The sequence below is a fragment of the Mobula hypostoma genome, chromosome 4 (genome assembly GCF_963921235.1).
Source record: "Mobula hypostoma chromosome 4, sMobHyp1.1, whole genome shotgun sequence".
Taxonomy (NCBI): domain Eukaryota; kingdom Metazoa; phylum Chordata; class Chondrichthyes; order Myliobatiformes; family Myliobatidae; genus Mobula; species Mobula hypostoma.
The window spans coordinates 30,494,426-30,509,698 of NC_086100.1; the positions used below are offsets into that span (position 1 = coordinate 30,494,426).

Genomic DNA, 15,273 nt, shown 5'->3' on the forward strand with positions numbered 1-15,273 from the left:
AACCAGCAGAATAATACGGAGAGTAGTTTTTTTTATAAGCCCATACATTCTGAATGTTTGGACTGTGAATATTCTCATGCTTTACGATACTTTGAGAGCTGATGAGCTTTTGCTGTGAAAGGATAATGAGAAAGCAATCAGAGAATAAGAATGATGATTACGCCTGACATACTTACCCAAGTTGTGATTTAATAAGGTCTTTCCTGGATTAGTCAGCCTGTTATACCTTACAAAATGGTTCAATTAAGGAGGAAATATTTGAGACTTTTATTCAGTCAATTATCAGGAGATGTTATCACACAACACTGGTACTGCCACTGTGAGAATCACTTATTTTGCTGATACATAATACATGATTTTATAACATATATAGTGAAGCTTAGAATGCTAGAGTATGGAGTTTATTAATATTTTATGAATTATTAATCTAAAAGATGACAAGCAAGATATTTTCCTCCTTTTTTCTACTATTTCCAGTCACTATAGCCAATGTCACGTTAAGTTTCCATCTACAGATTCCCCAGTTTAGATCCATTAAGTGGCTCAATCATGTTTCAGTGTTGATGCCCATATATTCAAAGTGATTTTGATTCTCTCTTTTTGTCCCATGCTTCTTCCATTACTCTTAACGATCCCAATTTTTCACTTCAGGCCCAGATTTTGTTTGACACTGTGAATGACAATTCTCCAATGTTGACAGTGATACTCACAATTTTCTAGATTGCTTATGAAATCTTTATTTCGTGACAGATTGGATTAAATCAAATATCAGTCATAAGTTGTACCATAGTCCTTGGATTGGTGTCACTACCTCTTTCTAATTCTCTATTTCTAAATCATTAGGTGATGACAGCCTGTATGATGAGTATTCAGCAACAGCAGCGGAAGAGGAGCCGAATGCTGATGAAGAGACAGGGCATCTGTCCATCAGTGCCCATGATCTGCCCTCACCTGCCACATCCAATGAAGATTTTACACCAAAGGATGGATCCCCTTACAAAGCTCCCATCTACATTCCTGATGACATTCCCATTCCACTAGAATTTGAACTCCGCGAGTCAAGCATTCCAGGTGCTGGATTAGGAATATGGACTAAGAGAAAGATGGAAGTGGGTGAAAAGCTTGGTCCTTATGTTGGAGAAGAGCTGTCAAGCTTGAAGAATCCCTTTCAGGGCTGGGAAGTAAGTGCATAATCTATATCAGTTTCAAGTGTCTACTGTCAAAAGGCATTTGTTATTTGGAGAAGCTTCTGGTTTGGAATATGAATGTATGTTTCTGATGTGAGTAACAAAAATATTCAAGCAGTGATTACGTTTTAAGTGTTGTCATTCTCTTGGTGTACTGAACAGTTAGTTATCTCTCAATACAAACAAAGCAGAAAACTTGAAGTTAGTACTTTGTGTGTAAGCATGTCTGTCTGACAGAGAGTTGATTATGAACAGTTCATGCAAATGTACAACTAAATTTGCAAGTTGACTCCCCTTATAGTATCTGCCCATATTGTCCCCATCAGCGTTTTGTGTCTCTGCTCTATGGAAATCAGTCAAATCATATAGAAAAGAAAAATCAGAAACATTTATATCCATTGTCTCACCTTGCATGACCATACAAAGGATTTCATTGATGCTGGAGATTGTGATCAACTGATACTGTAACAACAGTTATATGGCAAGATGAAAACTTAGTTCTTCTAACTTCTGGTGTATTGAGTCCTTTAATGCACAGGGTAAGAGACTCCTGATGCAAATAATTCTTGAAGGGAATCCATTAATAAAAGTCCTCCTTCAGAATCCCTTTGGAAATGATGGTGAGGAGGCATTTCACTAAATAACTACAAATCTCGAGGCACAACTTGATTTAATTCCACTCTTTTCCCCTATTTCACTTCATATTTAGTTCCTCCACGATCAGCAATGTCGATTAACTGGTGAGAATCCTAAAAACTATTGGGTGGATTTGGTGCAAATTTGCTGATGTACAAAGATCATTTCCTGAAAGAAGTTTTATAGTTGTGTAATTGATAGTATTGTGGCAGTGGATCTGTTGGTACATTATTCCACAGTGGCTAGTTAAATAATCTGAGAAATCATAATGAGGTTTGGAGGTAGAAATAACATATTGCATGCCAAATGCAAGAATTTTTATTTTCATATACATGTTATACTTTCCAATTTGAAATGCAGCCTCTTTGCAAATTTTCCAGATTATCATATGTTATCAACACATCAACACAGAATATGGATTTATCACCCTTATTGGCTCGGGTGGTATTGCTCTACAGCTGATGGTTCGGGAGAGGACCATAGGCTAACAATCCTCCATGGGTCAGTGCTTACCTTCTTGCATGCCTCATTGTAGGGCAGAGATCAGTATCACTGATCTCAAGTTCCAGTGTAGAGCTCAGTACTGATTCCTGGGACAGTGCTCAGTCCTGCTGAGTGAGGGTCTGAATGTAGTCATTATCTAGCCCTCTGTTTCATGCCAGCAAGGGCATTGTAGCCTCATTCACTTCAATGGCATCAATAAACTATACTGGAAAGGTAAGTGTAGGTAAATGAAGTGTTAATTTAATTAATATTGATGACATTATATTAATTTCATGTGTTCTTTAAATGATGGCATCTTATTTGAAATTGCTATCAGCATTGATTAATAGAAAAGGCCTTTGAATTCACAAATTGTCAAAAGGTTATGAGGGTAGTCTTGGGATGGAACCTCAGATCTCTTACTGAGCCTTAGTCGCTGCTTGTTGACCACTATACTTGGTAAAAATGTTCTGCCTGTGAAGCCTGAAGATCAATTTGTTCCATGGAGCTATAGAAGGTTATCACAGCCAAGGAGATTTATATGGGGGAGGGGTGGTGTGAACACAAGTTATGCCACAAAACTGCCCATTATTTCTTGCAATATTAGAAATCTTTTTTATAAGGAATTTAAATGGAACAGCATATAGGATGTAGATTTGAAGATGAGGCATCACAGCCTTTACAACCTGACACAAGCTGCTCTGTGTTAAAGTCAGATTGACCATTGTTTACATGCAGGGTCAATAACAGCTTTTATGCTCTGCAGTCATATCCTACTATGTTTGTTTTGCTATGATAAAATTTACAAATGCAGAACTTCTAACAGCCTTATAATTCTCCTGTAATGCAGAAAACTGATTTTATATTTCATACATTAACGCTACAACTTAAGTTATTAATATTTATTTAAAAGGTTGTATGCTATTAAAACAGTATGCTATTATAATACTGGCGATATGTATAAATAGACAAAAAATAAGAAATACTCAAAGGTGCAAACAGTGGTAACAATAACAGCTTTTATATTTAAAGCCGCACATGAGGCTGCTTAGCAAGATAAGAGCCCATGGAATTACCGGGAAGTTACTAGCATGGGTGGAGCATTGGTTGATTGGCAGAAAACAGAGAGTGGGAATAAAGAGATCCTATTCTGGCTGGCTGTTGGTTACCAGTGCAGCTCCACAGGGGTCGGTTTTGGGACCACTGCTTTTTACAATGTATGTCAATGATTTGGACTATGGGATTAATGGATTTGTGGGTAAATTTGCTGATGATACAAAAGATAGGTGGAGAAGCAGGTAGTGTTGAGGAAACAGAGAGCCTGCAGAGAGATAGTTTAGGGGAATGTGCAAAGAAATGGCAAATGAAAGACAAGGCACTTTGGTGGAAGAAATAAATGGACAGACTATTATTTAGATGGGGAGAGAATTCAAAATGCAGAGATGCAAAGGGACTTGGGAGTCCTTGTGCAGGATACCCTAAAGGTTAACCTCCAGGTTGAGTCGGTGGTGAAGAAGGTGAATGTAATGTTCGCATTCATTTCTAGAGGTATAGAATATAAGAACAGGGATGTATTGTTGAGGCTCTATAAGGCAGTCATGAGACCACACTTGGAGTATTATGTGCAGTTTTGGGCTCCTTATTTGAGAAAGGATATACTGACCTTAGAGAGGGTTCAGAGAAGATTCACGAGAATGATTCCAGGAATGAAAGGGTTACCGTATGAGGAACGTCTGGTAGCTCTTGGTCTGTATTCCCTGGAGTTCAGGAGAATGATGGGGGATCTCATAGAAACAATCCGAATGTTAAAAGGCCTGAACAGATTAGATATGGCAAAGTTATTTCCCATGGTAGGGGAGTCTAGGACAAGAGGGCACGACTTCAGGATTGAAGGACGTCCATTTAGAACATAAATAGAGAGAAATTACTTCAGTCAGAGGGTGGTAAATCTGTGGAATTTGTTACCACAAGTGGCTGTGGAGGCCAAGTCATTGGGTGCATTTAAGGCAGAGATAGATAGGTTCTTGATTAGACAGGGCATCAAAGGGTATGGAGAGAAGGCAGGGGAGTGGGGCTGACTGGAAGAATTGGATCAGCCCATGATAGATTGGCAGAGCAGACATGATGGGCCGAATGGCCTACTTCTGTTCCTATATCTTATGATCTTATACCTGTATTTATATAGTATCTATAATCAATGCAAAATGTCCCAAAGTACTTTGTAAGTGTACAATGAAACAAAAATGAACATTTACTTAAAGAGGAATGTACATTTTCAGGAACAATTTAATGGTGAAAAGTAGGTAGACTAAGAGGGTTACAAAGATTAGTCGAGTATTCCATCCCCCATCAGGAAGGTCTCAAAGCTCTCCGCTTCTTTTTGGATTCCAGACCTAACCAGTTGCCCTCTACCACCACACTGCTCCGTCTAGCGGAATTAGTCCTTACTCTTAATAATTTCTCCTTTGGCTCCTCCCACTTCTTCCAAACTAAAGGTGTAGCCATGGGCACCCGTATGTGTCCCAGCTATGCCTGCCTTTTCGTTGGCTTTGTGAAACAATTATGTTCCAAACCTATTCTGGTATCTGTCCCCACTTTTCCTTCGCTACATTGACGACTGCATTGGCGCTGCTTCCTGCATGCATGCTGAGCTCATTGACTTTGTAAACTTTGCCTCCAACTTTCACCCTGCCGTCAAGTTTACCTGGTCCATTTCCAGCACCTCCCTCCCCTTTCTAGATCTTTCTGTCTCTATCTCTGGAGACAGCTTATCTACTGATGTCTACTATAAGCCCACGGACTCTCACAGCTATCTGGGCTATTCCTCTTTTATCCTGTCTCTTGCAAAAATATCATCCCCTTCTTGCAATTCCTCTGTCTCCGCCGCATCTGCTCCCAGGATGAGGCTTTTCATTCCAGGACGAAGGAGATGTTCTCCTTTTTTAAAGAAAGGGGCTTCCCTTCCTCCACCATCAACTCTGCTCTCAAATGCATCTCCCCCATTTCATGCACATCTGCTCTCACTCCATCCTCCCGCCACCCCACTAGGAATAGGGTTCCCCTTGTCTTCACCTACCAGCCCACCAGCCTCTGGGTCCAACATATTATTCTCCGTAACTTCTGCCACCTCCAACGGGATCCCACCGCTAAGCACATCTTTCCCTCGCCCCCTCTCTCTGCTTTCCGCAGGGATCGCTCCCTATGCAACTCCCTTGCCATTCGTCCCCCCCATCCCTCCCCACTGATCTCCCTCCTGGCACTTAACCTTGTCAGCGGAACAAATGCTGCACATGCCCTTACACTTCCTCCCTCACTACCATTCAGGGCCTCAGACAGTCCTTCCAGGTGAGGCGACACTTCACCTGTGAGTGAGCTGGGGTGATATACTGCATCCGGTGCTCCCGATGTGGCCTTCTATATATTGGCGAGACCCGACGCAGACTGGGAGATTGTTTCGCTGAAAACCTACGCTCTGTCCGCCAGAGAAAGCGGGATCTCCCAGTGGCCACATATTTTAATTCCACATCCTATTCCCATGCTGATATGTCTATCCATGGCCTCCTCTACCATAAAGATGAAGCCCCACTCAGGTTGGAGGAACAACACCTTATATTCCGATTGGGTAGCCTCCAACCTGATGCTATGAACATTGACTTCTCAAACTTCCACTAATGACCGACCTCCCCCTCATACCCCATCCGTTATTTATTTATTTATATACACACATTCTTTTTCTCTCTCTGCTTTTTCTCCCTCTGTCCTTGCACTCTACCCCTTGCCCATCCTCTGGGCTTCCCCCCTCCCCCTTTTCTTTCTCCCTAGGACTCCTGTCCCATGATCCTCTCATATCCCCTTTGCCTATCACCTGTCCAGCTCTTGGCACCATCCCTCCTCCTCCTGTCTTCTCCTATCATTTCGGATCTCCCCCTCCCCCTCCCACTTTCAAATCTCTTACTAGTTCTTCTTTCAGTTAGTTCTGACGAAGGGTCTCGGCCCGAAACGTCGACTGTACCTCTTCCTAGAGATGCTGCCTGGCCTGCTGCGTTCACCAGCAACTTCTATGTGTGTTGCTTCCAGTATTTAATGCAAGGTAGCTGAAGGAACAGCCCACCACTGAGGGAGCAGTACATGGGAGGAGATCAGGATACTGGAATTAGAGAGGCATAACTATCTTGGATGGTTAAGAGGGTGAAGTGTTAAAATATAGAGGCTGAATCAGAGCAGCAAGGCTCGGAACCAAGAGCGTATTGAAGCAGCAGGGTCCGAGAGCAAGGAATGACCCGAGGTCTGGATGATTTAAGTGCCAGGCCAGATTGAAAAGATCAGGGACGTGTTGATTCAGCTCGCTGCTCTGCAAGGTTTACTCGTCTCTGCACTGAGCTGAGGCTGTGGCCTTCAACTAACGGGCTTCTAAATTGGTGTGGAATCACATCCATGATCTTCACTTCTGAATGCTATTTGCTGACTTTTATTGTTTACATGATTTGTTTATTTTCTCTCTGCACATCAGTTGTTGGGCGGCCTTCTTTTGTTTTAATGGGTTCTATTGGGTTTCTTTGTTCTAAGGAGGCAAATCTCAAGGTTGCATAAAGTATACATACTTTAATATACCTTGAATTGAAGACTCACAACCATCTGAATATCCTTCTCAAGATTATATGGAATTATGCAAAAATACTTTTGCATAAATCCACTTCAATGTTCTTCTCAGTTTTCTTAACAAAATGCAACCTGTATTGAAGATTCCAAGATACTGAAGAATTTGAGACATTAATTTTTTGTGCATTTAAGTGCCATACAGGAACATGGATGTACAGCTATATGCGTTAGAGAGTGTGTTGCCAGAATTGTAATGTGTTGCCCTTCTGCTGTCCAACTAGCATCAGTCTAATGTCGTTCATCAGTGAGATAATTATTGTATAAATATGTAACATGAAGATTCCAGATGAATTTTTTTTGAAGTTAATAAAGCCAGAAAGAGAAAGGACATCTTATTTTAAGTAAGCATTCCAGCCTAACTGAGGACATATTGGTTCACCATAGTGCGTTCTCAGCAAGTGCCTAGCTGAAGAAGGAAACATCACAATAAGAAAAACAATGGTATCTTCAACAACTGCATTCATCTCTTGTGAACTGAACATGGAGGAACTCTGCAGACAAATGAACCCTCAGAAATTAAAGAAGAAACAAAAAGAGAAACATAACAGTGAACTGAGTAGGAAGGATCTTACCAGATATGTCCTCATCCAATTACAATATGCATCCAATATGGGTGCCATTTTCCTTGAGGGGACAGAGGCAGGCGCCATCCTGTCATGACAGTGCCCACCTCCTTTCTCTGAAAGAAAATGGCACTAGTATTGGATGTATATGATCTCATTATGCCTTGCACCCTTAGACTTTAAAATCAAATTGACAAAGCTTTGCTAACCACATTTTATTTATTTATTTAAGGATATAGCCCAGAACAGGTTCTTCCAGCCCATTGAACAGCGCCAATCAGCAACCCACCTATTTAACACTAGCCTAATCACAGGACAATTTACAATGACTAACTAACCTACTAAACGGTAGGTCCTTGGACTGTGGAATGAAGCTGGAGCGCCGGATGAGTCCCATGCTGTTCAAGCGGAGAACGTACAAACTCCTTACTGATGGTGTCAGAATCGAACACTAAATTCTGGAACACCCTGAACTATAAAAGCACCATGATAACTGCTCCGTTACCATGGTGCCCGAATTGCAATAAAATAATTCAGTCTTTAGAGCAGGGGTCCCTAACCTGGGAATGGTACTGACCCATGGGATCAAAAAGGTGGTCACCCCTACTAGAGGGTCGGTTTGACATCTTCAAAGAGCAAGTAGGATAAAGATGACATGCATCATTTCTTGTAGCAAGGGCATCATAGTTTACAAAGCAAAATAGTGCCATTTCCCCATTGTGACGTCCTCCAATTACATGATGTTGATGTGATGCAGGTCATTGCACAGTATATTGGCAGAGATATTGGCAAAGTAGGATGCATCAATAGCCTTCACTGTTGCTATTCCCTCTTTAAATAATTACTATTAGGATGAAATCACTTCAGCAATCACAGTGGGATTTTGGATCATTTAATTCATCTGTGAATTTAATATGTGATTTGTATGGGTAAAGTAATTACAAATGGAAGTCACATTCCAGTATCAAGGAACAATCTGCAATCAAATGACCTGGATATATTTTTAATAACAGACAAATTTATTACATATGGGCTTTCCTTTTAAAAACAAACTGTTTTTATTTAATCTATTCCATCTAGAGAGAAACAGCACTGCACATCAGGAAAGGCAAAGCAAAACCAAGTCTGCTTATGTGCCGAGGGAGGGCAATTTCTATGTCGCAATCTCAAAGTGCACAACCTTGTCCAATTATCATTGTACATCATCTTCTGAATCCACAGCAGTCTGCAGTGAACCCGACTGGAAGGCAGGCTACATTGTTTACAATAGCTGGTTGCTCAATAATATTATCTAATAACTTGTTTGAGCCAGAAATGAAACCCTGACAGCATAGCTGCTGGGATGAGCAGTGTAAAGGTGGTGAAATTTGGAAATGAAAATGGGAGGCATGAGCCAACAGGGAATCGGTTGAATGTGATTAGAGTGCACTTGCCTTATTCTGGCCTTGCAGTCATAAATTTAACCTTTCACCCCATTTTTAAGACCAGCATGAAGCATTATCTAATCAGGTATTTGTTCGTTGAAGTACAAATTGAACAAGAAGGTCTTGGTGGGGTCGCAGGACAAGAGCAAAGAGGTCAAGACATTTTTCAGTTTGCCATAGGGTGTGGGGTGGATGGCGGGGGGGGGGGGTTGTTGGTAAATGTGGATATGTTGAGGTCTGAGTACAGATACACTGTGTATTCCCACTGACTGAAGAAAGAAATTGACTAGAACAACCAGCAAGAGGGGAAGAAAGGACTGAATGACCATGATGACAGAACATCTAGTATTACATTATGGAGCCTTGCAACAGGTTGATGATATTCATTATATCTGTATCCCTCCTGGCTTATCTCAGCTTGTATTAACTGATCCCAACATTTGCCAAGTTTAGGGCTTTTAAACATTGAAGCAATGGATTAATGTTGCTTGGTTAACAGTGTTAGTACACAGATTCATTGAATGTGAGTGTATAATCATAAGTATCCAAGCAATCATTTCGAATCCTCCACATTATCTGTTTTGTTTGGAAAATGGTGACGCAGAGGCCCAGGCAAATGTGCTGACTGCACCATCTTAAACGATTTTGTTTTGAAAGGAATATCAAATGGGATATAACAAAAAAAACAATTTATTAAAACAATATATATTACAAATATTAATGAAGTGTCGGTGGGCTAAGTAAGTCTTGGGCTATTGATCTAGACTAATGTATTCAAATACAAGATCAGTTTCTTCAAAAATTAGGTTCAAGTACTTAAATAAATCTGAAATTTAAAAGAAAAGTATCAGTGTCAGCAATGTCAACAAAACTAATGGATTTTCATATAAAACCTTCAAGTTCAATAACATCATTAAGGGAAGGAAATCTGCCATCTTTATTCAGTTTAGCTTACTTGGGAATCCAGACTGGTAAGCTCTTAATTACCCTCTGAAATGATCAATTTGCTGATCAGTTCTGGTGCAATTAAAAATGCACAAGTACGTGTATGCCCAGCTACAATGATAGCCTTACTTGCAGCAGTATCACATGCACATAGCTTCATAGAGGAGCATTCACAAAAAAGGCATGTTATGCACATTTTTTACAAGAAAGGAACAATCAGAAAACAAAAATCTATCTGAATACAAAGTGATCGAAGTGGTTATATTGTTGCTAAACTGTAGTGCTTCGAGTTTTGCTAGTTGCTTCAAGAACCAAATGGTTAAAGGGAAGTAGCAGTTCTTGCCTTGTACTTAATCCAATACGCACAACGCGCTGGAGAGCTCAGCATGTTAGGCAGCATATATGAAGGGTCTCAGCCCGAAATGTCGACTGTTTATTCCCTTCCAGCCTGACCTGCTGAGCTCCTCCAGTACATTGTGCCGACTGCTTTAGATTTCCAGTACCTGCAGTACCTCTTGTGCCTTGTATCTAATTCCTGATTCAAGCTTAGCTCTGTTGTAGTTTTGCCTGGTCAGGGGAGACGACTGAGTAAAGCAATATACTGTATACCCATGGCAGAAATTTGCTCTGGACATGAACTTTTTAACATTTTTGAAAGAATATAAATTTGCAACTTAAGTTATTTCCGGTAAGCTACATATGACTATCTGAATGGTGATTTGACATTACTTCAAACTGGTGCTAATTACCTGCCTGTCTATTATTTTAACCTCAAAGGCTGTGGATTTTGTGGTCAGCACGTGCTTCTGAATTTGTGGAAAGCCTCCACTTGAATCAAATGTCTTCTGTACCATGACTTTGCTTTGTAGTGTCAGCTGTGTCTCTCTCCTACGCCACAGGGTCAGGCTGTTCTTGTTTCAGCTTCTGCTCTTTTGACTTGAACAAAAAAAATGGTGCGTGACTCTTGAGGACTGAGGCAGAATCATTCCGTCAAAGGTGTTTCATCTTTCAGATGGGACATAAACAAAGAACTGCTGCTCTCTTGTGTTGATGTAAAAAGTTCCATGGTGGCACTTTAAGGAAGCAGCATGAAAGTCACAGGAGAAAACTCGGAGGGACAGAATAGAAATTCATTCCGAAAAGCATGGATTAATCAAAGATAATCAAAGAGTGGAAATTTTAAATAAAAGCATGTATTGTTAGAACCTTCCAACATCTTAGGCAGCAGCTGAGGAAGGAGAAACAGTAAATGTTTCAGGGCCTAGATCTTCCTGCTTTCTTCCTTTCTTTATCAGAACTAGTCATTTCTGCCTATCACCATCTTGGCTCAGTCTTTTCTGTTTCTATTTGTTTAGAGTCATTTGCTGGACATGTCCTACAATTTGATATTAGCAGACAACACTAAAAAAAAGTATAACGGATTTACAGTCGCTACTCCAAGTGTCTTGGTCTTCCCTTTATTCTACCCTTCTCTTTCAAACCTTCATTTTTACTAAAAATTAACTTGTTTTTTTCTCTCACAAATAAAATAATAACATGCAGATGCTGGAGATCTGAAATAGAAACACAGAATGGTGGAGGCCTTCAGCAGTGTAGCAGCATCTGAGGAAACAGAAACAGTTTACATTTCAGATCACAAACACTTCATCAGTTACAGTTCTAGTGTCCCTAATCTGAAATGTGAACTGTTTATATTGTTTTCCTTCTTTCCAAATTTTGATGTAGGAAACCCTGCACTAAGTGGGGACTGGTTTGGTCCTTGATGGGACCAGGCCAATTGACCACAGCCTCTAACAGTTTGCTGGCCGATAATGCAAGAAATGATTCAGCCCTTAAAGCCACAGTCCTCTTGGTAGCCTGACACATATTAGCTATCATATATTAGCTGAGCAGAGGGGCAGGGCAGCCAGGTTCACTCAAAGCTCATATCAGTGGAATAAATGTCAGGAGGAAGGTGAGGTTATGATAGCAATGCATATGTAAATTTCATGTCTTCACAAGTTGCATCAGGATGAGCTGCATATCTTTGAAAATACTTATAGTATGTTCAATTCAATAATTAGATTCATACTGTCATTGATTTATGCAACATAGAAACAGGCCTTTCAGCCACACACATACACTCAATGGCCAAATTATTACATACACTGTATCTCAAAGTTCAAATTTCAAAGTAAGCTTATTAACAAAGCACATATGTATATATCACCATATGCAACCCTGAGATTCATTTCTTGTGATTATTCACAGTAAATGCAAAGAAACAAAAATCAAATAACAATAATAAATAAATCAACAATAAATATTGGGAACATAAGATGAAGCTTTCTTGAAAGTGAGTCCATGGGTTACGGGAAAAGTTCAGTGTTGGGGTGAGTGAAGTTATATCCACAGGTTCCAGCTGAAGGGTAACAACTGTTCCTGAAGCTGGTGGAGTGGGTCCTGAGGCTCCTTCCTGATGATAGCAGTGAGAAGAGAGCATGGTCTGGATAGTGGAGGTCCTTGTTGATAGATGCTGCTTTCCTGCAATTGCATTCCATACAGAAGTTTTCATTGATCAGGAGGGCTTAACCCATGATGCACTGGACTGTGTCCACTACACTTTGGGAATCTTTCTGTTCAAGAGCATTGGTGTTTCCATAACAGGCTGTGATGCAACCAGTCAAAACACTCTCTACCGTACATCAAAAGAAGTTGTCAAAGTTTTAGAGGTCATGCTGAATCTTTGTACACTTCTAGGAAAGTAATGACACTGCTGTCCTTTCTTTGTTATGGTATTACATGCTGGACCCAGAACAGATCCTCTGAAATGATAACACCAAGGAGTTTAAAGTTGTTGACTCTCTCCACCTCTGATCCCCGATGAGGACTGGCTCATAGATCACTGGTTTCCTCTCCCTGTAGTCAATAATCAGTTCCTTGCTCTAGCAGACACTGAGTGAGAGATTGTTGTTGTGGCACTACAGCAATTACATTTTAAATTCCTCTCCTATATGCTGATTCATCGCTATCTTTGATGCAGCCAATGACACGGGTGCCTTCAGAAGCTTAAATATGGCATTGTAGCTGTGCTTAGCCTCACGGTCATGAGAATAAAGCGAGTAGCCCAGGGGTTAAGTACACAGCCCTATGGTGCCCAGTCAGTTCAGACTGGCAACAATATCTCTCCCACATATTTTAATGATCATAGCAAGTATAAAAGGCATCAAGCTCATCTGGAAGCAAAACCTTGCTGTCACCTATGTCAGTTGTTTTCACTTTGTAGGTTATAACATTCAAACCCTGTATTTTCAGAGATTCAGATTTGGTCTTGATGGCTTCCTGAGGTCATACCCTACATGGGCATCTTGTATAGCTCTTGGTCACTGATCTGGAAAATTGTGGATCTCTTGGTTCATGTATGGTTTCTGGTTGGGGAATACTCTGAATGATTTTGTGGGATACGTTCATCTACAAATGTTTTTATAAAGTCCCTGACAACCGTGCCATATTCATTCAGGTCCTCCGATGAGACCTTGAGCGCAGCCCAGTCTACTGACTAGAAGCAATCTTACAGCTGTTTCTCTGCCTCCCATAACCATCTCTTTGTTGTCCTTATCTCTGGAATCTTGATCTTTAGCCTCTGCCTGTATACAAATAGAAGGAGGACAGCTAGATGATCAGATTTCCTGACGTGTAGTCTCGGGATGGAACAGTAGACATTCCTAATCGTAGGATAACAGTGCTCAGGTGTGTTCAAACCCCTTATGCCACAAGTGATATATTGATCATAATTGAATTTAATTGAATTGAATTGACTTTATTTCTTACATCCTTCACATACATGAGTAAAAATCTTTGTGTTATGTCGCCATCTAAATGTGCAATCATAGTAATTTATAATAACTTATAATAAATAGAACAGTCAATGTAACATAGAATACTCTCAAATCAGCATGAGTTAACCAGTCTGATGGCCTGGTGGAAGAAGCTGTCCCGGAGCCTTTTGGTCCTGGCTTTTATGCTGTGGTACCGCTTCCTGGATGGTAGCAGCTGGAATAGATTGTGGTGGGGTGACTCGGGTCCCCAATGATCCTTCCGGCCCTTTGCTCACACCTGTCTTCGTAAATGTCCTGAACCATGGGAAGCTCACAACTAAAGATGCGCTGGACCATCCGCACCACTCTCTGTAGAGTCCTGAGATTAAGGGAGGTACAGTTGGGCAGAGATTTCTTCAAACAAGCCTGATGGTAATCCCCAACAATGATTTGAAAGTTGCTGGGCTAGGCTGTTTCTTGTTTGCTAATCACTGCACTCAATACCTCGAGTGTTTACTTAACATTGGCCTTTGGCAGTATGTACATTGCAGTCAAGATCATGGAGGAGAACTCTTTTGGTAAGTTGAATGGTCAGCACTTACTCATTTAATGTTCCAGGTCAGGGGAATAAGAGTATGACAAGGCTACTATTTCCGAGCACCACAAAGAGTTTACCATGAAACACAGGCCCCCACCTTTTGTCCTTTTCAAGTCAGCAGTCTAGTTCATCTGGAGAATTGAGAAGCTCTCAGGTCTTACTGACGTATCAAGCGTGTCTAAGGTGAGCCATGTCTCCATGAAATACAGAATACAGCAGTCCTTCATTTCCCTCCATGCAGCAATCTTGTCCTTAGGTTCTCAGTCTTGTTTTCCAGAGACTACATTTGCTAACAAGATACTGGGTAGAGGAAGTTTCACACTTTGCCGTTTTAGTCACATGGTGATGTACCTTTGGCCACTTAAATATGCTGTCCCTGCCTTCCTGAGAATTAGGTCTGCCAGCTCCTTCAGAAGATCGTGAAAACACTAGTTCATTAAGACAGTTCAAAAGTGCATTACTTAAAAGGAAATTACAGGCTGCTGAATGCAATGAGAGTAGTTCAGAAGAAGTAAATTTATAAGGTTTGTAAGCTACCCGCAAAACTTCACTGTGTTTCAAGTCAAGTCAAGTCAAGTCACTTTTTATTGTCATTTCGACCATAAACTGCTGGTACAGTACACAGTAAAAACGAAACAACGTTCCTCCAGGACCATGGTGCTACATGAAACAACACAAAACTACACTAGACTAAGTGAGACAACACAAGGCTACACTAGACTATGTAAAACAACACAAAATACACTAGACTACAGACCTACACAGGACTACGTAAAGTGCACAAAACAGTGTAGGGCAGTACAATAAATAATGAACAAGACAATAGGCACGGTAGAGGACAAATTACAATTTAATAATAAATGATGTAGATGTCAGACTAGCATGTGGTGTGAATGTCTGTAATGGCGGGAAGAGAGACCCTGATGATCTTCTCAGCTGACCTCACTATCTGCTGCAGGGTCTTGTGATCCGAGACGGTGC

General features: G+C 40.8%; 1 protein-coding gene across 8 annotated transcripts in view; it reads left to right on the plus strand.

Moving 5' to 3' along the window:
• mecom (MDS1 and EVI1 complex locus) overlaps positions 1–15,273 on the plus strand; it is an 812,694-nt gene that overhangs the window by 327,518 nt on the left and 469,903 nt on the right. For all 8 annotated transcript variants that reach the window (XM_063045502.1, XM_063045505.1, XM_063045507.1 and 5 more), the window contains exon 2: positions 844–1,181. In XM_063045502.1, the coding sequence (XP_062901572.1) occupies positions 844–1,181 (338 nt within the window). The remainder of the gene's footprint in view (positions 1–843; positions 1,182–15,273) is intronic.